Genomic DNA, 23,818 nt, shown 5'->3' with positions numbered 1-23,818 from the left:
ACTATAACATTTATTGTATTGAAAAGGTGGACCCTTTTAAGTTTCCTATCTTCCTAATACTTCATCCTCGGTTATGGGATCATCTAGTAAAGCCTTAGGTGTCAAATCGAAGGATCAAATCAACTTCATTCTACAAAAAGCCTTATAGAACCACCTGGAAAAATCAGAGTAGCATCATGGAAAAGGAGAATTAAAGATCTTGAAGACTGGATTATTCCTTATGAAAGTTTACCTTTGGGACATGACAACGGATGGGTTTCGTGGAAAACTCTGAACGGGTTGCGATGCAGGGTAGGTAGCAGTGTTGCCAACTTAGCAGATTTTCCGCTAAATTTGGCGGAATTAGAAAACTGTCGGCGGAGAAATATACTATTTAGCGGACAGCGGATTTTTTGGCGGAATTTAGCGTTTTATGCATTTTACTTTTTAAAAAAAATGTACTCCAGTCTGTCTGAGCTATTCCGTATTTCTTGTCAGGAGCTAGCAGTCACATGACTGATATAGCTTCTGACACAAATGTCTCAGTATACCAATCTTTTTTCTTAACTTTCCATTCATTTTGTCCCACTAGTAATCCCTTGAACTACTCTATCTATGCATCGTTGCTTATGCTTGCGTAGTTTCTACTTCTGTTTTCTTTACAATTAAAAAAAAATACTTTTCCAAACTTTTTTGGTTTCATTTTCTTCACAATATTTAACAGCTACCTCTTTGGCCTGTCAGTTCTTTCTGTTTTTACTTTATAAGTCTTTGTATTCTATCCTTAATCTTTATGATTCCTCATTTCTGTACATTTTTAGTGCCTTATCACTTCAGAATTTCCTTTGTATTTAATGATGTGTGTAAAAAAAAAAAAAAAAGACTGATTTCATTACTTCCCCCCCCCCAACTATTACTACTGATCTTTCCATTATTTGTATTGCTTCGTCTATATTATCTTTTATCATATTTACAGCACCTGCCTTGAAAATTTTTAATTTTTCCCCTACTAAATTAATCGCTGAATTTATCTCTGTCATCTCCATATATATTGCTAACTATTTCTGTACACAGTAAAGTCTTCGATTGTAAGCACAATTGAGCGTTTTTTTCAAAACTCGATAAATGCAAAAAATTTCAGTTATGCATGCCATTGTTATCAGTTTGATCTTGCTCACCATCCTGTGCAATCATCCTTTGCATAAGTCTATATTTGCCGTGTATAGAAGTGGTTGAAATCATTAGGTTTTTGCAAAAGTCGATATATGCTCTCGGAAAGTTAAAGCGAAACTCTATAAATGCAGTTAACTATTAATCACATAGCATTCTCATGGATAATCGGAAGTGGTCTTCTGTGGAACAATGGAACGCCGGACCCCTTTATTGAAAGGAACTACATGCCACATGTTCCCGCAATTAGCCCTCATTGTCGTTGACAAAATGAAACTCGCATCTTGAGAAGTTTTAAGCAAGTTACTGTGTGAGGAACTATTTCAGTCTTCAACAGTATGAATAATGAATCTGAATATTCTGAAACTGGCGTGCCAGTTCAGGAATGTGTCTGTGGAAGAAAGTCTAGGTACAAGAAGAGAGTACCTGGAAAGCTGGCTAGAAATAAAAACAAACCTAATATTAAATGCATTCATGGACTCAAAGACTTGCCCACAAGTACAAAAAGTAAAAGGATGAAACGATGCAAAGCTGCTGAACTCTGTTATGAAGATATCACAGAATTCCATCATCATGTGACTTCTTTAAACAAGATCGATCAAGACAAGTTTCTATTGAAGTATATGCACATTTCCACACCTCAGCGCAGGGTAGTGAACATTGAAAGTGCTAGGAAGAAGAAAATGTTTCTGTGAAGTACAGCATTAGGAAGAAAACTGGTGAAATACTTCCTGTCCGTGCTGCAACTTTTCAAGGAATTTCTGGCATATCAAAGGACGGATTATCTTATCTGACAAGCAGGTTTCATCATACTGGGAAGTTACCTAAGGAAAATCGAGGTGGTGACAGAACAGGCAAGGAACACAAGGACATTACGGTTGCCATTAAGAATATCAAAAGGTATAAATGCAGAGAGCCATCATGGCAGAGGAAAGTCTAAGAGAGGATATTTACTGTCATATCTCTTAGATAGAAACAGAATCCTCAAGAGGTTGCAACCAAGTTGCTTCGGCTTTATTGGACTTTCTTTTTAACCTAGAAAAGAAACTGCACAATGATGACCCTACCACGATACATTTATTCTCAGACTCTTATAGCAGCCAAAACAAAAAGTGTCATCCTGGCCACACTTATTGCTTTCTTGGAAAAAAATATTCTCCGTTTCTTCCCTATTTGGGGACACAGCAACAGGACTCCAGACAGTGTTCGGTAGAATTGAGAAATCTTACAGAAGACGGGGAAAACATACTGTCTCCCAAACAATACTATGATATCTTAGAGAAACATGGCACCCTTAAAATTCTGAGCAGGGATTATAGCAGCCAAAACAAAAAGTGTCATCCTGGCCACACTTATTGCTTTCTTGGAAAAAAATATTCTCCGTTTCTTCCCTATTTGGGGACACAGCAACAGGACTCCAGACAGTGTTCGGTAGAATTGAGAAATCTTACAGAAGACGGGGAAAACATACTGTCTCCCAAACAATACTATGATATCTTAGAGAAACATGGCACCCTTAAAATTCTGAGCAGGGACTGGGAAATCAAAGATCTAAAAGAGAGTTCACAGAAGTTACTACGAATTAGGTTGCCATTTAAAATGAATAGTCAACGTGTTACCACGTATAATAAGAGACATAAGAAGTGTCTCCGTATCAGTACAGGATACCTACTTTGTATACCCAGTGGAAGTTGAAGTTCTGAAAATGAAATCCAGCCATGAAGCATTCAGAAATCCTCAGTTTTACCAAAGAAAAATATGGTGAGCAAAGAAAACAAGGATGTTCAAACTCTTGAAATTTTTTGAAATACCAGATGTGGATTTCTACAGGGTCGTGTTAGAAGACAAGTAACAGACTTCTGATGGCTATGTGTTTTGATGAGTTGAGTACACTTTATTTTGTAAGAATTAATTTTTTTTTTTTGGTTTACATCGCACCGACACAGATAGGTCTTATGGCGACGATGGGACAGGGAAGGGCTAGGAGTGGGAAGGAAGCGGCCGTGGCCTTAACTAAGGTACAGCCCCAGCATTTGCCTGGTGTGAAAATGGGAAACCACGGAAAACCATTTTCAGGGCACAGGGAAGGGCTAGGAGTGGGAAGGAAGCGGCCTTGGCCTTAATTAAGGTGAGCCTGGTGTGAAAATGGGAAACCACGGAAAACCATTTTCAGGGCTGCCAACAGTGGGGTTCGAACCTACTATCTCCCGAATACTGGATACTGGTCGCACTTAAGCGACTGCAGCTATCGAGCTCGGTTCAATTAATTTTAAATTAAACCTGTGTGATTTTAATGTGTTCATTCATTGCAATAGGATTGATAATATAGGTTAATACCTTATTTTGTTTTATGTTACATTGCTTGATGCTATGTATATTAGAATCTAATAATATTATGTAATCTTACAATACCAAGTAGCCGATATTATAAAATGTATGACAATGGAGCTAAAAAAAAAATCAATAAATATCCAAAAAATATTATTCACAAAGTAACAAAAATAAGTAATAAGATAAAAAAATATATATCATTCAGTTAGAGTATTAATGTGAAGTTCCACTTTACCAGAATATTTGCATATACCGACTTATGAAAAAACTCGAGAAAATTATCTTCTGATCTTACCTCATCCACCTTAAGTTTCAACAAGTTCTATTCAGGTACCGTGCTTGTCTCTATTGGAACTAATATCAACAAAAATTTGAAATGTTTCATGCATATACTTCTAAGTGAAAATAAAAAAAAACACATTTCCTGAAAAATGATGTTTGCTGCAAATGTCGAGTTTTGCAAAAACGCTCCTCAATTCATTCTGTAAAGTGCTTGTAATCCAAAGCACTCATATATAAAGGCAAATTTGTCTGCTATTTCTTTTCAGTTTCGACTCGGTCAACAAATGTTAAGTTCTTTAGTCTGTTGAAACTGATTTTTGAATAAATAAATTTAGAAACTACCTGAAAAAGAAACAGCAGCAGTATTCTATGCTAGACTGGTAAGGATTGAGAAAGCACTGTTGGAGGACTTCAGGAAGATAAGTTCCAAATTTCAAGTATTTAAGGATTTAATTTAAACATAAATGTTTATGTAGCAATTGAGGCTTTCACGGCTGGCATTGCAAACTGTTGGTATTTTCAGGGCTTGTAGGCAGTGGTCCAGGAACGTGTGATCATCCCGACGTTTCACCAAAGACTGCGTTCGGCATTATCAAGGGTTCCGCTTGACTTCAGTAGCTGTGAAGCTCGCAATGGAATGGCATGGTGTTGCAGTTCCACCTCATTATATAGTGCAGGCTACGGTGCGCTGCTCGCCTATTGGTCCACCATGCTGGAGGGGCAGTCGCTGATTGGTTGTTCTTCGGCCAATGATTGAAGCAATGAGGAGTCCGATGTACGTCGACCTGCCCCGGCGGAGACAAACAACTGATCACCCGTTGCTTTTTCTGCTCTGCCATGGCCATCGTGTCCTCCAGGATTTAAGGCTTTCAAGACTGGAAACCAGGCTTTGTTTACCTCACAGGCAGGGATGGAAAACAGGACCTTGCCGAGCAAAGTAAAAAAGATGGAATATTTAGAAAAGTATCACCACGTAAAGAGTCTGTAACGGATTGACAAAGAATATTGCACTTCATGTTCCAACAGACAGAAATCGTGATGCTTCAAATGGAAAACTAGTTATATGAACTAATCAAGCATAGCACTCACACCAAATGCACAAAGTTATGAGAATATATGATGGCTTGAATAGAGCCAAGAAGTGCCAGATCCAGAAAGGTTCTGGGAAACAAGAGTCCCAACAAAAAATGTCTTTGCTCACGAAGTGTCTCCAAATAAAAAGGCCTAGGTGCAGGATGATAATAAGGCATGACTAGCACGCAGCACGGTGAGATGATGAGCCCTCCACACACACCACTGTCAGGACTGGACTGAGGAAGGGACGGAAAGTCTCAGTATATATAGGGCATGTGGAAGGTTCTGGAGACATACGAAAATATGCGGTCACTATGCGGTGAGCGAAGAGACGGAAGCATGCGGCGTTCGGTAATATAGATAAATAAAATTGAAAATCCACCTTTTCAATACTAATATTAAACTAAACAAGTTATAACATTTACTTGGAACTAGTTTCGATGCTGGTGAGAGTTATCTTCAGCCAAATATGAGAATAGCCAATCGTAAATAAACATATCGTCATTACATGAGTGCACATATAAACACACTTAATATGGGACTTACGATGTGCCCTTAAAAGTATCTGGAGAAAACTTCAAATAATCACAATTTCAAAATCTAGAAGTCACGGTTAGAACGGCACTTAACATAATTCTTTCACTCAAGTTAGAGCTTTGAAAGTATTGAATTCGACTTAGAACCATAAGATTCTCAAATAAATAAAAAGTTTTGTCATAAATGAAATGTTATACAAAGCTCAGACCACATATAGAGTTTTTCTGTAAATATGACAGTCTCAATTAGAACAACAATTTAACATAATTATTTAACTCAAGATGGAATCTTGAAAGTCCTGAGTTCTACTTAGAGTAGGAAGATTCACAATTTAAATAAAAGGTCTTGTCACAATTGATCAGAAGTACAAAGGAGAAACATATATAAAGTTCCTTTATAAACATTAACATGGTATACATTTTCTGATGGAAAACACACAAGAAAATTTATGATTATTGGTAAAAACAAGTAATAAGTTCTGTAATTGATAAGATATAAAACAGTTTATAATAACCTTTGAAGAAATTAAAGAGCAAATATGGACATGAAAATCACAGTACTTTATCTTACACAGCACTTTGAACGTGTCACTTTTTCACACACTCCTCTCATATCTGTGCACGGTGTTCATCACACATTGGTCTCTTGCAGGAACGGCAGGTCAGTTTAGTTTTCCTGTCCTTACTTCTGGGGCAAAATGAACATATGTTTCCTCAAAAGTCCTTCCTGTGGTTGTGGTCTCGGTTCGATCCCCAATAATTCTTGAAGCGCGACTCTCAAAGGTCTTCTCAGTGTTGGAATTTCCACTCAGATTTGGAGGTAGGATTCAATGAGACCTCATGCTAGTTCGTGAATGAAGTTCCGTCAGGGGTTTTGAACTGTGGGTTTGCAAGGAGAAAGAGTACCATACCATTTACACTTGCCTGATCAAGCATTCCAAATACTACTCTCAGGGGCCATCTTCTTGTCGCTTGGGCCGTACTGTAATTTTGACATAGTTGAATGTATCCGTACCTCCTTTTGTATTATTACTGTCCATTACCATTTTGGGTTTTTCCGTGGTGTCAAGGGTGTATGAATTGTGCATGGTTGACAAGATGAGAACTACTTTTTGTTGTTTCCTTTTTTTTATGTAAAGGACATGAGTTTTGTTGTATACCAACAGGGATTCTCCTACAGTTGTCCCTGAGGATTGTTTTTCCTCAAGGTACCCAGTATCATCAATTTGAAGTCTCGAACCATTGTGTCAATAGTATGGATGAAAACCGGTTATCCACGGTGATATTTCTTCCCATTCTTTGTATCGGTTCAGAGTTTCCTCATATAGTAAGAAGGAACACTTTCTTTTCTTTCCATTGGTACCTTTCCTACATATGGAATTGCATAGAGCATATAAAATGTGTTTGAGTCATTCATCATGACTATTTTTATCTGTATTTCCCTGGCTTTGATGCAATGTAAACAGGGAATGGGCAGTTTCCTCTGAAGTTTAGCAGCTGTTCATCTATCGCCCAGTATTCAAAGAGAGTATACAATGACTTAGAATTACTAATAAAAATCTCCCTGATATCTCTGATGGGTGCAAACATATCAGATTCTCGTCTTTCATTCAGAGTTCTATCATCAAACCGAAGACACGATGGCAAAAACTGAAAGCACCGCATGGGCATAGTAAGCTCTAAACAGTGTCTGAATTTGTTAGACCATAACTCTTCTGGACATAAGTGGGCGGACTTCTGAACACGGCCAAGATATAATAGTCCGTTGCAGGCATTTATTTCATTAGAACTTTTTTTTTTTTTTTGCTAGGGGCTTTACGTCGCACCGACACAGATAGGTCTTATGGCGACGATGGGATAGGAAAGGCCTAGGAGTTGGAAGGAAGCGGCCGTGGCCTTAATTAAGGTACAGCCCCAGCATTTGCCTGGTGTGAAAATGGGAAACCACGGAAAACCATCTTCAGGGCTGCCGATAGTGGGATTCGAACCTACTATCTCCCGGATGCAAGCTCACAGCCGCGCGCCTCTACGCACACGGCCAACTCGCCCGGTACATTAGAACTAATATATGTGCTGTCGATATTCAGAACGCCTTCGCTCAATCTCCTCATTAGTATGTTGAACGATAATGGCAATAATCTGGGGATTTATAAAAAGGGACCAAGATTCTAACGGAGTCTTCGCTGTTTTCACTGGTCCTATAGGTCCAGGGAAGGGTTTGACTAGGTCTCGAGCAGAGGTTCTCCCAGTTCGTTTTCGAGGAATGGTGCTCGGAACGCACCCATTCTTCCCTTTTAGAGTTTGAAAGTTCCGTCTTACAGCTTCGTGATTATAATCTTCCTCCCCTGCCTCCTCCTCCTCTGCACTTCATTCACTGTCACCTTTTTAATGAGTCCCTACATTGTCCTCTTCTTCCTCCTCTCCATCTTCATCAAAATACACTGTTTAGAGCATCGCATATTTCCTCTTCTGTCATTAAAATTTTAGATGTTAAAGCCATACTAGGTTACCATTGCTTAGCAGATAATGTCCTCAGCACCACATGGAAACAGCAGAACAATACTGTAATAAGTCTACTGAGTATCGAAAACCATGCAGATCACAAGACGGTAAAAGATTGTAACATGGACTGCACACTGCAGTCTAGCTTACCCGAACTCATCTTCCAACTGCTTTCAATCCCTCGCTGATGTTTAGTGACCTTGACATACCTTGGTAAGGGTGGCACAAGGGTGCCAACTGAGTTTAGAAGTGGGAAAGAAAATCATTCAGTCACAAAATAATAACACCTTATGAAATTAAAATTTCCGCTGGGTCTGTGGGACCCCAGTGTGCAGTGCAAGGGTTAATGTTTATAAAGGAACTTTATACATGTTTCATCCTTTGTACTTCTGATCAACTGTGACAAGACCTTTTATTTAAATTGTGAATCTTCCTACTCTAAGTAGAACTCAGGACTTTCAAGATTCCATCTTGAGTTAAATAATTATGTTAAATTGTTGTTCTAATTGAGACTGTCATATTTACAGAAAAACTCTATATGTGGTTTGAGCTTTGTATAACATTTCATTTATGACATAACTTTTTATTTATTTGAGAATCTTATGGTTCTAAGTCGAATTCAATACTTTCAAAGCTCTAACTTGAGTGAAAGAATTATGTTAAGTGCCGTTCTAATCGTGACTTCTAGATTTTGAGATTGTGATTATTTGAATTTTTCTCCAGATACTTTTAGGGGCATAATAAGTCCCATACTAAGAGTGTTTATAAGCACATTGATATAATGATGATATGTTTATTTATGGTTGCCTGTTCTCAAAATTGGGCTGAAGATGACTCACCAGCATCGAAACTTGTTTCGAGTAAATGTTATAACTTGTTTAGTTTAATAATAGTATTGAAAAGGTGGATTTTTAATTTAACTTATCTATTATTCTCGGTTCAGTACAGACTTAAAAATGAAATTCTTAAATTTAAATGTTTGGTAATATGACAGGCAGCAGTGCGAGGTGTTGGTAGTATGGCGGCGATGCAGAAGTCTACGACAAAGGTAAACGAAGTAGCATGTAGACTTTTGGAGGAATGTTACAACTCTTGTGGGTGGGGCCAGTAGAATAACATCCATTGCCTGTCATAAGAGGCAACTAAAAGGAGTCCCAGGGGATTCTTGTCTAGGGTGCGTGGGTTGGCAACCACAGAGCCCTCGTATGAGTCTTGGTGTTGCTTCCACTTGCTTATGCTAGGTTCCTCACTTTCGTCTATAGTATCTGACCTTCCCTTATCAACTCTTGTTCTTTTCCAATCCCAACAGTATTAGGTTTGCGAGGTCTAGGGAGTCTTTAAGCCTTGTGTGTCTCTAGTCTTTGTTTGGCTAAATTTTTTCTGATTAGTGTTAAAAAATGTTGATTGCCCAGTTGTACTTTCTTAAAACAATAACCACCATTACCAATTTCTATTTTTTTCTTAATGAACTTCTGATAAATATATCAACATATACCAGAACCATTATTTCCATTGCTTCTCACCAAGCCGTTTGCCTTCAGATTCCTGGTTGTTTTTAAAATAAGATGACATCCTGAATTTTCCTGTAGTGCTGTTCAGTTAAAATGAAAGATAAAACACAGACAAAATCACTATTTTTTTATTTATTATATTCTGAACAATAAAATATATAACAATAATACACAAAGTACAATGAAGTTCATATGAAGATGTGTTAATTTACTGACTGTCTTGTAAATTAAAAACACTGAGCGCCCATATGAACTTCTTGTAAAACTACTTGAGGTACCAAGTGTGATGGTTAAAGGAGGGCCCTGAAACTATTGTTGCAAAAGGATGTGTGCCTTTGTCACTGTGAGGTAACAAGAATTCTATCATAGCTTGCACTGAAGGAAAAGAAAAAATAAAGAGAGGAGAGAATGGAAAGTAGGAGATCGTTCAATGAAGTAAAAGTGGATGCTGAGAAAAATAAGACAAGATGGAAACAGTGTTGTAATTTCTACTTGCTTTTCCTTTGAATGGTGGAATCCTTCAGTTCCAAATCTGAACATTAAGATTTTCAGTAGACAGATATAAGTAAGGATGGTCCTTTAGCTAAAACAACAGTTCTAATATTGGGACTCATGTCTGGCTCCTTGCTTTCAGCTTTCTTATCCGACACCCCTTGGTCAACTCTTGTTCTCTTCCTAAGTTGTGTTCAAATGGACAAGTGACAAATCAAGTCATATAACAGAAAGAGAGGAACACATAGGAGGATGAACACAATAACAGGTTAGCAATAGAAGAGGGAGACAAGGACAAACATGAAAACAAAAAAGGACAATTCCAACATCATCATACAATGCTGTCTTCAAATAGATTGATCTCTCCTCATCCATCCATTTCGTCTCAGCCCCTGACAAGTTCATTTCCGCTTCACAGTTTATTTAGGAAGATAGACATCAACATTCATTGAGGGGCCGTCTCAACAGGTCTTCAGTCTTGATGTGAGAAGTGCGGGACAAAAAAGAAAGCCAAATAAACATAGGAGAAGTAAAGACACGAACAGACCAAGAGATGAATATAGATTACGAGTTTGTAGCCAGTATCCAGTATTCGGGTGATAGTGGGTTCGAGCCCCACTGTAGGCAGCCCTGAAAATGGTTTTCCGTGGTTTCCCATTTTCACACCACGAAAATGCTGGGGCTGTACCTTAAATAAGGCCGCGGTCGCTTCCTTCCCACTAAAAACAACAACTTCCTTTGGTCAATTCTTGTTCTTTTTAACCCTGATGGTATTAGGCTGCGAATGCTAGAGAATATTTCATTTTCATGCCCTTCATGGCCCTTGTCTTTCTTTGGCAGATACCTTCATTTTTCAAAGAGTTGGATCTCTTCCATGTTTTCCCTCTGATTAGTGTTAATAGAGGATGGTTGCCTAGTTGTACTTCCTCTTAAAACAATAATCACCACCACCTCTCAATCAGGGTTGAAGTCCGCCCTCCTGATAAAGCTGGGAAAAAGAAATGGGCTTGTCGAGGTCTGAGAAGAAATGGAAGTAGAAGATATGGAGATTGTTCTTATCCTTTTGAGTTTTCTATTGCTCCCTCTTCCCATACCAAGCAGTTATCATCATCATGTCATCTTGTCTGGCTCCGTGGCTAAATGGTTAGCAAGCTGGCCTTTGGTGTAGGGGTTCCCGGGTTCAAGTCATGGCTGGGTCGGAGATTATAACTTTCATTTGGTAATTCCGACGGCTCAGGAGCTGGGTGTGTGTGCCATCTTCATAATTAGAATTCGTCGCAGGTAGGGTCCCATCCCCATTGATATGCAAGTCGCCTAAAGGGCGTCAACTTGAAAGACCTGCACCAGGCCTCTTCAGAAGCCACACGCCATTATTATTATTATTATTATTATTATTATTATTATTATTATTATCTTTATATCCTTCCAGCAAGCCAGTTACAATGTTTATGAACGATTTGCCTCCAATTTGCTCTATCTTCATATACTTCTTGCCCTATCACAGTTCCCTAAATTTCTCCTCCAGCTTCCAGATCTTTTTTGATCCGATCCAGCCATCTCTTCGCAGATTGCCCAATTGGTCTTTACCCCTGTACATTCCTATCCAGGTAGTGTCTTGGTTTTCATTTTTCCTCCTCCCTATAAGTGGGGGCGGTAGCATAACACCCATGGTATCCCCTGCTTGTCGTAAGAGGCGACTAAGGGATCCCGAGGGGCTCTTAACTTGGGAGCGTGGGTTGGTGACCAAGGGCCCCTTAGCTGAGCCGTGGCATTGCTTTAACCTACTTGTGCCAGGCTCCTCATTTTCGTCTATCCTATCTGTCCTCCCTTTATTAACTCTTGTTCTCTTACGACCCTGGCGATATTAGGTTTGCAAGGCCTAGGGAGTCTTTCATTTTCACGCTCTTCATGGCCCTTTTGTTTCTTTGGCCGATACCTTCATTTCTTGAAGTGTCTGATCCTTCCCATTTTTTCCCTCTGATTAGTGTTAGATAGAGGATGGTTGCCTAGTTGTATGGTACTTCCTCTTAAAACAATAATCACCATCACCACTTTCCATCCTATCACTCGGTTTTTCTACCCCTATCTCTTTCCTGACCTGAACATTTCTGACTCTGTCTCTCCTTGTCTTGCCTACCATACTCCTCAGGAACTTCATCTCACTGGTCTAAATTTGACTCTCTATTTTTTATTTTATGTTATTTATGTACCGTATAATCTTGAATACCACCCACCACCGAATAAGACCCGCACCCTTATTTTGATAGAACAAAATTTAATAATAAAGTGAAGTCAAAATTATTTAGGCCTACAATCTTTACTAACACACATCAAATGATTAGAAAATACAAATGCATTTCCAGAACGATATCCAATGAGTTCATTCATCACCATCATCATCATCATCATCATCATCATCATCATCATCATCATCAGTACCAACTTCAGAACTTTCATCTCCATCACCTTCCCACAAAATGACGTCGTCCCTGCCATCCATAGCATTAGAAATGCTACATTTCCTGAAGCTCTTTCGTATGAGGTCTCCAGGGATATGATTCCATGCCGTCAAAATCCATGAACACAGCAGCTGAACTTCCGGGTGCTGAATGCGACCAGTTGGCGTCAGTGTGTGATTATCGGCCACCATCCATTCTGTATAGAGCTGTTTCAAGGCTGCTTTAAATGGACGGTTCATGCAGACATCCAGCGGCTGTAGCATAGATGTCATCCCGCCCGGAATGACTGCTAGGTCGGTTTTCCCATCCTTGATATGTTTCTTCACAGCACCTGTTGTGTGGCCGCGGTAACTGTCGAGAACAAGCAAGCTCTTTGTCTCAATTATGCACCAGGGCGACATTGCCAGACACACTTTACCCAGTCTTCCACAAGTGAACTGTCCATCCAGCCGGAGTTCTGAGATCTGATGATAACACCAGCGGGTAGATTTTTAGGAAGTGTCTTTTGCTTGAGAACAATGTACGGCGGCAAATTGGTTCCGTCGGCGAGAATACGCAACATTACTGTACATCATTGTTTTTCATTACCATCTGTTCTAATGGTAACACTTTTCTCACCCTTAAAATTCACAGTCCTGTCCACTGGCATTTCAAAGTAGACTGGCGTCTAATCTGCACTGCCAATTTGGGAAAGCAAATAAGCATTTTCCTTCCGCAACCGAATTATGTGACGCTGAAACGACAATAACTTCTCATCGTAGGCACCAGGAAGACGCTGTGAAATTGAGGTATGCCTTCGTTCGCTCAACCCACTTCTTTTATAAAAATTACAAACCCATCCTCAGCTTGCCTTAAACCCTTCCGGTGAAAGTTCCTTTGCGATCTCTAATGCCTTTAGCTGACACATTTCGGCTGACACACCATATCCCAATTCCCGCCTTTCTGTCACATATTTTAAAAGTTTTTTTTTTTTTTAAATTTCTGGAAACTGTACACTCAGTCCACGAAAAGCTCTACAATCACCACTACATGTTAATAGCACATTTTTCTTCTTTTTCCAATCGCGAATACACAACTCATCAATATCGTATTTCCTACCGGCGGCACGATTTCCAATAATTTCGGCTTCCCGAACTACTTTCAGTTTCTCACTCGCAGTAAAAGATCGCAAACGCTTTGTGAAATTCATGTTTATACTCCGAGAACGTGCGTGATGCTGACACCAGGCACGGAAGTAGCGTATACTGAGAGCGGAGAGAGCATTGTTGCCAAGCCGCGGTGGCGGTGATGCCCGATTTACGCGCATTCGGAAAGATAAATTTCCCAAAATTTTAAATAAGACTCGTACCCAATTTTGGAAGCAATATTTTCGAAAAACAGTGCGGGTGGTACTCGAGATTATACAGTATTCATTGGCTAAGTGTAAGACAGTGACATGTGTCCCTAACTTTGCCTGTTAAAATGAACCATATATCTACGTGTATATATTTTGGGCATCTAGATATGATTTTTTTTTTTTTTTTTCATTGTGCTGATACAGATAGGTCTTATGGCAAAGATGAGACAAGAAAGGGCTAGGAGTGGGAAGGAATCGACCATGGCCTTGATTAAGATACAGCCCCGGCATTTACCTGGTTTGTAAACATAAAACCACGGCTACTGACAGTGGAGTTCAAACCCACTATCTCCCAAATGCACAGTTTACCAGTGTTGTTTTAAATGCTTTCCACTCTTCATTAACACTACTTGTTTTACTTGCCTGTAACTCTGTAGTTACCAACTTTTGGTAGATGTTCTTGTTTCCTGCTTCCTTTTATTTTCATTCTTTAATCTTTGGCATCTTTATGAGCAGGTTGTATGGTACTTTTCTCTTTCAAGTCAGTTATAAGAAGCCTATGATTAATGTCCAACGATTGAGATGGAATGACTTTGGTCTCTCTTCGTTCCTCCAACCACCCAGTCATTGGGCCAACTGAAGAAACGATGACTAGTTTTAAGCCTTAGACAACGTCTAAGTTATGCACGATCTTCCAGTGCATAAACAATGTTCAGTCGATGTTTAGCTAGATGTCGTTTTAAGTTCCAACACTGGTTCGTAAATGAAAATAGAAGTATCTTCCATGGAACCAATGAAATTCGTTGGTGCATGCGTCAAACGTTAGATAACTGCCACCTTCCTACACATTACTCAGTATAGCTAAGCATGAACGTGATTTGCCCACTGATCAGAATATCGCTTTTGGCGGAAATAAAATCTCATAATATTATCAACAGTAAAATGACACGCCACCATATGAGGAAGTGTAGCATTGATTATGGTGTTATTACAGCGAGTGTAATCTAAATAGCTTCTGCGAAGGGAAGATGAAACTATATTACTGTATAACTGAATGAGTTGTATGGGCCATACAGATGTAGCTTGCATTCTAGAGCTCATAAGTTCGAAACACACCATCAGCAGCCCTGAAGATTGTTTTCCGTAGTTTCCCCATTTTTACATCAGGCAAATTCTGGGGGCCGTTATTATGGCCACAGTTCTTCCTTCCCAGTCCTTGCCTTTTCCTATCTCATAGTTGCCAAGAATTAGCGTGACGATTATCTGCACAAAGGAATCCATACACACACAACCTACTTTGTAGTGTTACTACTATAATATGTGTGCTTACTTGGCAGTAAATGTAATAACTGAATCTTTCCCGTCTGATGCATGTGACAGCTCCCTTACGATCAGGACAAGTTGTTCTGACATGGATGTAGTCGAAGTGACCTATAATTCCAGGAAAATTATCCCAAATAAAATAAAATATATCGGTTGTCAAGAATTGTAGGCAAGTTGACAGTTACCAGACTGTCCCATGTGTTAGGCTCAAGAAACAAGTAACTTATATTATCTCTTAAAAAGCGAAATCGTATTTTAAACTGCACTTCCCCATACATTTAGAATGAATTGCTGTGATTTCACAGCAGACAACCCACAGAGAGGCAGTCGGAATAACGTTCCTTCCCGGAATCATCTCAACATAATACAAATTATATGTTTCATGGTACATAACCTTTCATTGTGATTCACTCCTGAAATTAGGCTAGAGGTCAAACAGTGTTCTTGGCAGTGTTTAAACATGGCCGGTTGAACATCGGTTTTAGACAGTGTCTAAGTGATAAAGAACATCTTTGCAAAGTGGCAGCTATACTTATGCCCGCATGCACCATTCTCGGTAAATATCAGGCGTTACAAAACCATGGTTTTTCTCACTATTATTCCCCTCGGAAGTAATTCAAAGTAGTATTCAGAAGGCAGTTATATTTTTGACAATCCTGTGTGACTAATTTATCCAGTTCCCACTTGTTTACATTTTGTCTGGAATCATCGGGTCTCTTTTTATTTCTAGGACGAATATTATTAAAATTATTTTACATTTGTATGAAAAAAGTTTTATAATAATTTTTCTCTTTGTCAGCCTCATTGTAGTCAATTTTATCATATTTTCTATTACAGCCCTTTATTTCTAAGATGAACTGATTTTGTTTCATTAGGTTAGTTTAGGTTATCAGTATGAGCTGATATGAAAAAGGAAAGGCGAACAAGAATGCCAAATTTTAGCTTATCTGAAACTGAAATGCTCACTGACTTAGAAACAGGATTATTTCTATGAGTTGGGAACTCGAGTTGGTAATCTATTAATTGTAACTAGGACAATATTGTTGACGCACCCGGGCATTAAACAATGTTTAACCATAAACATCTAAACACCATTTCTGCAATCGGCCCAAAGACTTCCGTGTCTCCCCCTTCCTCCAACCAATCAGTCATTGTGTCTATTATGTATTCCTACTCATTTTGCTATTGTATCTATATGACTTCAACCAGAGTGTAGGGAACTTGACCATAATTTGTAATGTGCACAACAGTGCTCAACTAGCATTGGTAACTGCTCCAGAACATGAAGAGAATATACAAGCAAGGACAGAGAGGACATGACTGAGCTTCTGTAGCTGGACTGCCTTTAATACTAGAGGTGCAGAATCATTCGTACTGTTGCCCTTCATGGGTCCTCGAATGACAAACCAATCCACTACGCGTGTGAAAAGTTCTCCCACAAAATTCACACTTGTGAGGTTTTGCATTGTGAGTTCTCTCGTGCCGAGCCAAAGTTCCGCGGTATACAAATGTTCTCGGGCAGATGTCACAGTTAAACAGGGCTTCCTTGACTGTGTTCCTGTGCTTGTGGTTGCTGAGATCACTCACTCGCCTGCCGCACTGTTTGCACTTGTAAGGCCGCTTCCCACAAAAACTTTCTATGTGTTCAGCTATGTCGTTGAGTTTCTGGAAGACAGCATCACACACTTCACAGCTGTAGGGTCCATTGTGTTGTCGAAGTTCACCATTTGAAGAGTTTACAGATGATCTGAAAGAGAACAATACATTTTAGAACAAGAAAGAAGATAGTAACTTCGACAATGGCTTATACAACGTACTTAATTCATGTGGCATACAAGAACTACAGAAAAAGGAGAAATTACTGTATTTACATGAATAATCCCCTGCATATGTTTTTTAAATCTGGTGGCGAAAAGCTGAGGTGTGGGTATTATTTGCGTGAAGGTTGGTACAGGTGAGTTGCTCCACGTAGAACGAAGGAATTATGTTCAAGCTGCCGCAGGAGTGCCCAATGACTTCCACCAAGGCTCTGCCTTATTGCTGCTGCTGTTCATTCTTGCGATGGACACCATTACATCAAACCTGCACAAGCCAATACCATGGACACTTCTCTATGCTGATGTCATTTTGGCTGCGGAGAATAAGCTTGATCTCAAACGCCAAACAGAAGAGTGGAACAACCAACTAGTGCAACACGGCCTGCGCCTTAATAAAAAGAAGACACAGAATACAGGGCTTAGATCCTTGAGAAGATGGAACCATCCACGGTGACAAAGATTTACCATGAGTAGAGAAATTTAACTATCTTGGCTCAACAATCTCTGGCGATGGCCGACTTACTGATTAAGGTCAACATAAGGATACAGGATTTACAGCTGAGTGGCAAATGACAACAGACGTCACCTGCGACTGTCGGATGAAAGACCATCTGAAATCTAAGATCTACCAGACTGTTATCTGTCCTGTCAATCTCTATGGCACCGAGTGTTGGCCAGCCACAAAGGAAATAGAACGCCGACTAAGCGTCATGGATTACATAAAATCAGCTTCATGGTCCGTATCGCACTTCAATAGATTCACAATGAAGTATTTATTTATTTTCCACCTAGTCGATACAATGATTGCCTAAGGCAATTTTTATTGGTCAAAAGTGGTACATGTTTTGTATATTATCAACATCTTCAGCCACATAACACAGTTTAGATGAAAAATATAAAATTGACAAAGTAATGCTTTAGAGGAAGTGTCCTTGAAATTAACATAAGATTGACAAGATTAAAACAAACAAATAACTCAAGAGAAAATATATAAATTATTTCTACAATAGAAAGCAGTCGTCAAGGAAACACTTGTACAATATTCCATAGAGAAATTGTCCTAATAAATATTCTTTTCTTAATAATCCATGAAAAAAGATCAATTTATAAATTAAAAATTATACATTTTATAAGTAATTATCGAAATGAAGAAATCCTGATATCACAGTGCGGCTCTTATTATTAATGTAGATGAAAATATAACTAATTCCTAGTTGTCAAATCTTATTAAGCCTGCTTTCCTTTGGAACAGTAACTCCTGTCATTCTTTCACAGTTTTGCGCCGGGTGTAATATTGATGATGCGTTCTTCCTTGTTCTTGCACCTGAGGAGGAGGAGGAGGAGCGGGGGATATAGGTGTGTCAAGAACTTCCTTGCTGTCACCTATAGCTTCAACTGAGGAGGAACAAGTTGTAGGGCTATCTGTAGGTGGAGAAATTCCAATTCTTTTTTCTTGATCCTTCTCAAGCATTTTCAAATATACTAGAATTTGATAATATAATGGATTCTTATATTCTACAGCCTCATTAAGGTTATCATTTTTCTTTACAAGTTGGTCTAGATGAATGTACAGGTCTTCATATGTGTTCATTAAGCTGCCCTTTTTTAACTTTTTTATGATGGTCAGGTCTTGTTCTATGTTTGTAAATTTATGACCTGTGGCAGTCATGTGTGAACCCATTGCTGAGAATCTTCTATGTTTTTCAGCATTCACATGTTCCAAATATCTAACTTTAAAATTGCGGCCAGATTGTCCTATGTATGTGTTCTTACATTCAAAGCATGTGAGTTTATATATACCGGAATCAAAAAATTTATCTTTTTCCGAGAGATTTATTGTATCATGGTTGAAAATACTATGTTTCATGTTGTTATTGGTGGAAAATGCAATTTTGAAATTTTTTCTTTTAAATAAATTTGTTATTACATGAATGTTTGGATTATTATATGTGAACTTGATATATTTTTCAGTTTTACTAGGTTCGACTGCTAATTTAGATTGTTGCTTCTCCGAAAATTTATTAATTATTTTATCAATCATGTTATTGTTGAAACCATTCAAGAGGGCTTGTTGTCGGATAAACAACAGTTCTTTATTCCTTTCAGATTTGGATAAAGGAATACTAAACGCTCTGTTAATGTAACTATAATATGCTGATCTTTTCTGTGCCTCAGGGTGTAACGAGTTGTTCTTGATAGTGGTCAGTGTGAAAGTGGATTTTCTGTGTATTTTGAAAGAAAATCCTTTTTCTTCTCTTGTTGTGACTATGTCCAGAAAATTCAGTGATTTTTCAACTTCTTCTTCTAAAGTGAATTTTATATTGGAATCCAAATTATTCAATATATTTAAAACTTTATTGCTATCGGTGAGTCTGTTATCTATTATAGCGTAAACATCGTCCACATAACGTGTCCAAAAATCCAAACCCTCTATTTGATTAATAATTTTCGTGTGTTCCAAATAGTCTAAGTATATATTAGCCAATATTCCTGATGCTGGGGCTCCCATTGAAAGTCCTTTTTGTTGGTAAATTTTATTATTAAACGTAAAATAATTTTGATTTAACACGAATTTTAAAACATTAATAAAATCTTCAATTTCTGGTATGCTTACTAATTTGTTCTTCGTTAAATTCTTCTTAATGATTCTGATAGTGTCTTCTATTGGAATGTTTGTATACATGTTGGTTATGTCAAACGAACATGTCGTGTGAGATGATCCAAGTTTAAAATCTTTAACTAGATTGCAAAAATCCACTGAGTTTTTGATAGGTGTTTTACAATGAAATACGTATTTACTTGATAAGAAATTATGTATAAATCTAGAAGTTTTATAAATGGGGCTATTTTTGAAATTTATGATAGGTCTAATCGGTTCTCCCTGTTTATGTAATTTCGGTAGTGCTCTTGCAGTCGGGAGTCTAGGGTTCATATTTATTAATGTTTGCACATCATGTTCATTAAACAAGAAAGACGTGCTTTTTAATAGTTTTTTAAGATCCCTCTGAATACGTGATGTCGGGTCTTTATCAACTGTACTAAACGAATTGTTATTAAAAAATGTTTCTGTTTTTTCAATATAAACATTTCTATCTAGGGCTACAACTGTTCCTCCTTTATCTGCTTTTGTGATAATTAAGTTGTTTAGTTTGATTTTTTGTTTCAAGTTATTAACCGCCTTGTTGGTGCCTCGAAGTGATTGTAAATCTTTTACTAAAATAGGAATTTTCTTCTTAGCTTCATACCTTATGTCATTCTGTAAGTCTACAGGTAGATTCTGTATTGCTGTTTCTGTTTCAGCTAATGTGGTGATTAAATCATAACTTTTGTTTGAACTAGGCCAATTGAAATTAGGGCCTTGACTAAAAATAGAGGTTTCTTCTTCATTAAATTCTATCTCAGACAAGTTTTTAATTGGAGGTGGATAAACACTATCATCAAACGTAACATTAGGAACTAACCTTCTTTCTTCTCTATTAGATGCTAAATTTTTCAACTTAAATAATTTATTATCCAAAATTTCTTGTTTCATTTTAAGTGTGTTCTCCATTTTTTCATTGATATGTTTCTGGAAAGAATCCCATTCCAGAGGAAGCAAGTTCAGTGGTGCTGAGAGGTGCGCGAAGTACATTTTCTCATTAAGAAGTTTCTTTCTTTTATACATAAATTGAATTTCTCTTTTTAACCATATTTTATTGACCTGCATTTGAGTAAACTTATGATGATTAGAATAAATAGTTTTTCTTTGGGCACTTTTTAGAAAACTGGGAGTCAAATTATTTTTAAGGCATTCCTTCAAAAACACTATATCTTTTGTCACTTTAGCTATTTTCATCTTTAAGTTGAGGTAGGTGTTAGCTTCTTTGCTTGCCTGGTTGGCATTAGGATTACATAAAATCAGCTTCATGGTCCGTATCGCACTTCAATAGATTCACAATGAAGTATTTATTTATTTTCCACCTAGTCGATACAATGATTGCCTAAGGCAATTTTTATTGGTCAAAAGTGGTACATGTTTTGTATATTATCAACATCTTCAGCCACATAACACAGTTTAGATGAAAAATATAAAATTGACAAAGTAATGCTTTAGAGGAAGTGTCCTTGAAATTAACATAAGATTGACAAGATTGACAAGATCTTGTCAATCTTATGTTAATTTCAAGGACACTTCCTCTAAAGCATTACTTTGTCAATTTTATATTTTTCATCTAAACTGTGTTATGTGGCTGAAGATGTTGATAATATACAAAACATGTACCACTTTTGACCAATAAAAATTGCCTTAGGCAATCATTGTATCGACTAGGTGGAAAATAAATAAATACTTCATTGTGAATCTATTGAAGTGCGATACGGACCATGAAGCTGATTTTATGTAATCCTAATGCCAACCAGGCAAGCAAAGAAGCTAACACCTACCTCAACTTAAAGATGAAAATAGCTAAAGTGACAAAAGATATAGTGTTTTTGAAGGAATGCCTTAAAAATAATTTGACTCCCAGTTTTCTAAAAAGTGCCCAAAGAAAAACTATTTATTCTAATCATCATAAGTTTACTCAAATGCAGGTCAATAAAATATGGTTAAAAAGAGAAATTCAATTTATGTATAAAAGAAAGAAACTTCTTAATGAGAAAATGTACTTCGCGCACCTCTCAGCACCACTGAACTTGCTTCCTCTGGAATGGGATTCTTTCCAGAAACATATCAATGAAAAAATGGAGAACACACTTAAAATGAAACAAGAAATTTTGGATAATAAATTATTTAAGTTGAAAAATTTAGCATCTAATAGAGAAGAAAGAAGGTTAGTTCCTAATGTTACGTTTGATGATAGTGTTTATCCACCTCCAATTAAAAACTTGTCTGAGATAGAATTTAATGAAGAAGAAACCTCTATTTTAAGTCAAGGCCCTAATTTCAATTGGCCTAGTTCAAACAAAAGTTATGATTTAATCACCACATTAGCTGAAACAGAAACAGCAATACAGAATCTACCTGTAGACTTACAGAATGACATAAGGTATGAAGCTAAGAAGAAAATTCCTATTTTAGTAAAAGGTTTACAATCACTTCGAGGCACCAACAAGGCGGTTAATAACTTGAAACAAAAAATCAAACTAAACAACTTAATTATCACAAAAGCAGATAAAGGAGGAACAGTTGTAGCCCTAGATAGAAATGTTTATATTGAAAAAACAGAAACATTTTTTAATAACAATTCGTTTAGTACAGTTGATAAAGACCCGACATCACGTATTCAGAGGGATCTTAAAAAACTATTAAAAAGCACGTCTTTCTTGTTTAATGAACATGATGTGCAAACATTAATAAATATGAACCCTAGACTCCCGACTGCAAGAGCACTACCGAAATTACATAAACAGGGAGAACCGATTAGACCTATCATAAATTTCAAAAATAGCCCCATTTATAAAACTTCTAGATTTATACATAATTTCTTATCAAGTAAATACGTATTTCATTGTAAAACACCTATCAAAAACTCAGTGGATTTTTGCAATCTAGTTAAAGATTTTAAACTTGGATCATCTCACACGACATGTTCGTTTGACATAACCAACATGTATACAAACATTCCAATAGAAGACACTATCAGAATCATTAAGAAGAATTTAACGAAGAACAAATTAGTAAGCATACCAGAAATTGAAGATTTTATTAATGTTTTAAAATTCGTGTTAAATCAAAATTATTTTACGTTTAATAATAAAATTTACCAACAAAAAGGACTTTCAATGGGAGCCCCAGCATCAGGAATATTGGCTAATATATACTTAGACTATTTGGAACACACGAAAATTATTAATCAAATAGAGGGTTTGGATTTTTGGACACGTTATGTGGACGATGTTTACGCTATAATAGATAACAGACTCACCGATAGCAATAAAGTTTTAAATATATTGAATAATTTGGATTCCAATATAAAATTCACTTTAGAAGAAGAAGTTGAAAAATCACTGAATTTTCTGGACATAGTCACAACAAGAGAAGAAAAAGGATTTTCTTTCAAAATACACAGAAAATCCACTTTCACACTGACCACTATCAAGAACAACTCGTTACACCCTGAGGCACAGAAAAGATCAGCATATTATAGTTACATTAACAGAGCGTTTAGTATTCCTTTATCCAAATCTGAAAGGAATAAAGAACTGTTGTTTATCCGACAACAAGCCCTCTTGAATGGTTTCAACAATAACATGATTGATAAAATAATTAATAAATTTTCGGAGAAGCAACAATCTAAATTAGCAGTCGAACCTAGTAAAACTGAAAAATATATCAAGTTCACATATAATAATCCAAACATTCATGTAATAACAAATTTATTTAAAAGAAAAAATTTCAAAATTGCATTTTCCACCAATAACAACATGAAACATAGTATTTTCAACCATGATACAATAAATCTCTCGGAAAAAGATAAATTTTTTGATTCCGGTATATATAAACTCACATGCTTTGAATGTAAGAACACATACATAGGACAATCTGGCCGCAATTTTAAAGTTAGATATTTGGAACATGTGAATGCTGAAAAACATAGAAGATTCTCAGCAATGGGTTCACACATGACTGCCACAGGTCATAAATTTACAAACATAGAACAAGACCTGACCATCATAAAAAAGTTAAAAAAGGGCAGCTTAATGAACACATATGAAGACCTGTACATTCATCTAGACCAACTTGTAAAGAAAAATGATAACCTTAATGAGGCTGTAGAATATAAGAATCCATTATATTATCAAATTCTAGTATATTTGAAAATGCTTGAGAAGGATCAAGAAAAAAGAATTGGAATTTCTCCACCTACAGATAGCCCTACAACTTGTTCCTCCTCAGTTGAAGCTATAGGTGACAGCAAGGAAGTTCTTGACACACCTATATCCCCCGCTCCTCCTCCTCCTCCTCAGGTGCAAGAACAAGGAAGAACGCATCATCAATATTACACCCGGCGCAAAACTGTGAAAGAAT

General features: G+C 37.3%; 1 protein-coding gene across 4 annotated transcripts in view; it reads right to left on the bottom strand.

Annotated features, from left to right (window-relative positions):
* Window positions 1-9,857: 9,857 nt before the first annotated feature.
* Window positions 9,858-23,818, bottom strand: part of LOC136884479 (oocyte zinc finger protein XlCOF19) — a 44,484-nt gene continuing 30,523 nt past the window's right edge. For all 4 annotated transcript variants that reach the window (XM_067156675.2, XM_067156674.2, XM_067156673.2 and 1 more), the window contains one exon: window positions 9,858-16,742. In XM_067156675.2, coding sequence (XP_067012776.1) covers window positions 16,361-16,742 — 382 coding nt within the window. In that variant the 3' untranslated portion in view covers window positions 9,858-16,360. The remainder of the gene's footprint in view (window positions 16,743-23,818) is intronic.

Source organism: Anabrus simplex, chromosome 12 (assembly GCF_040414725.1).
Source record: "Anabrus simplex isolate iqAnaSimp1 chromosome 12, ASM4041472v1, whole genome shotgun sequence".
Lineage (NCBI taxonomy): Eukaryota > Metazoa > Arthropoda > Insecta > Orthoptera > Tettigoniidae > Anabrus > Anabrus simplex.
Note: the sequence above shows the minus strand (reverse complement) of the source record. Positions and strands in the feature narration are given on the sequence as shown.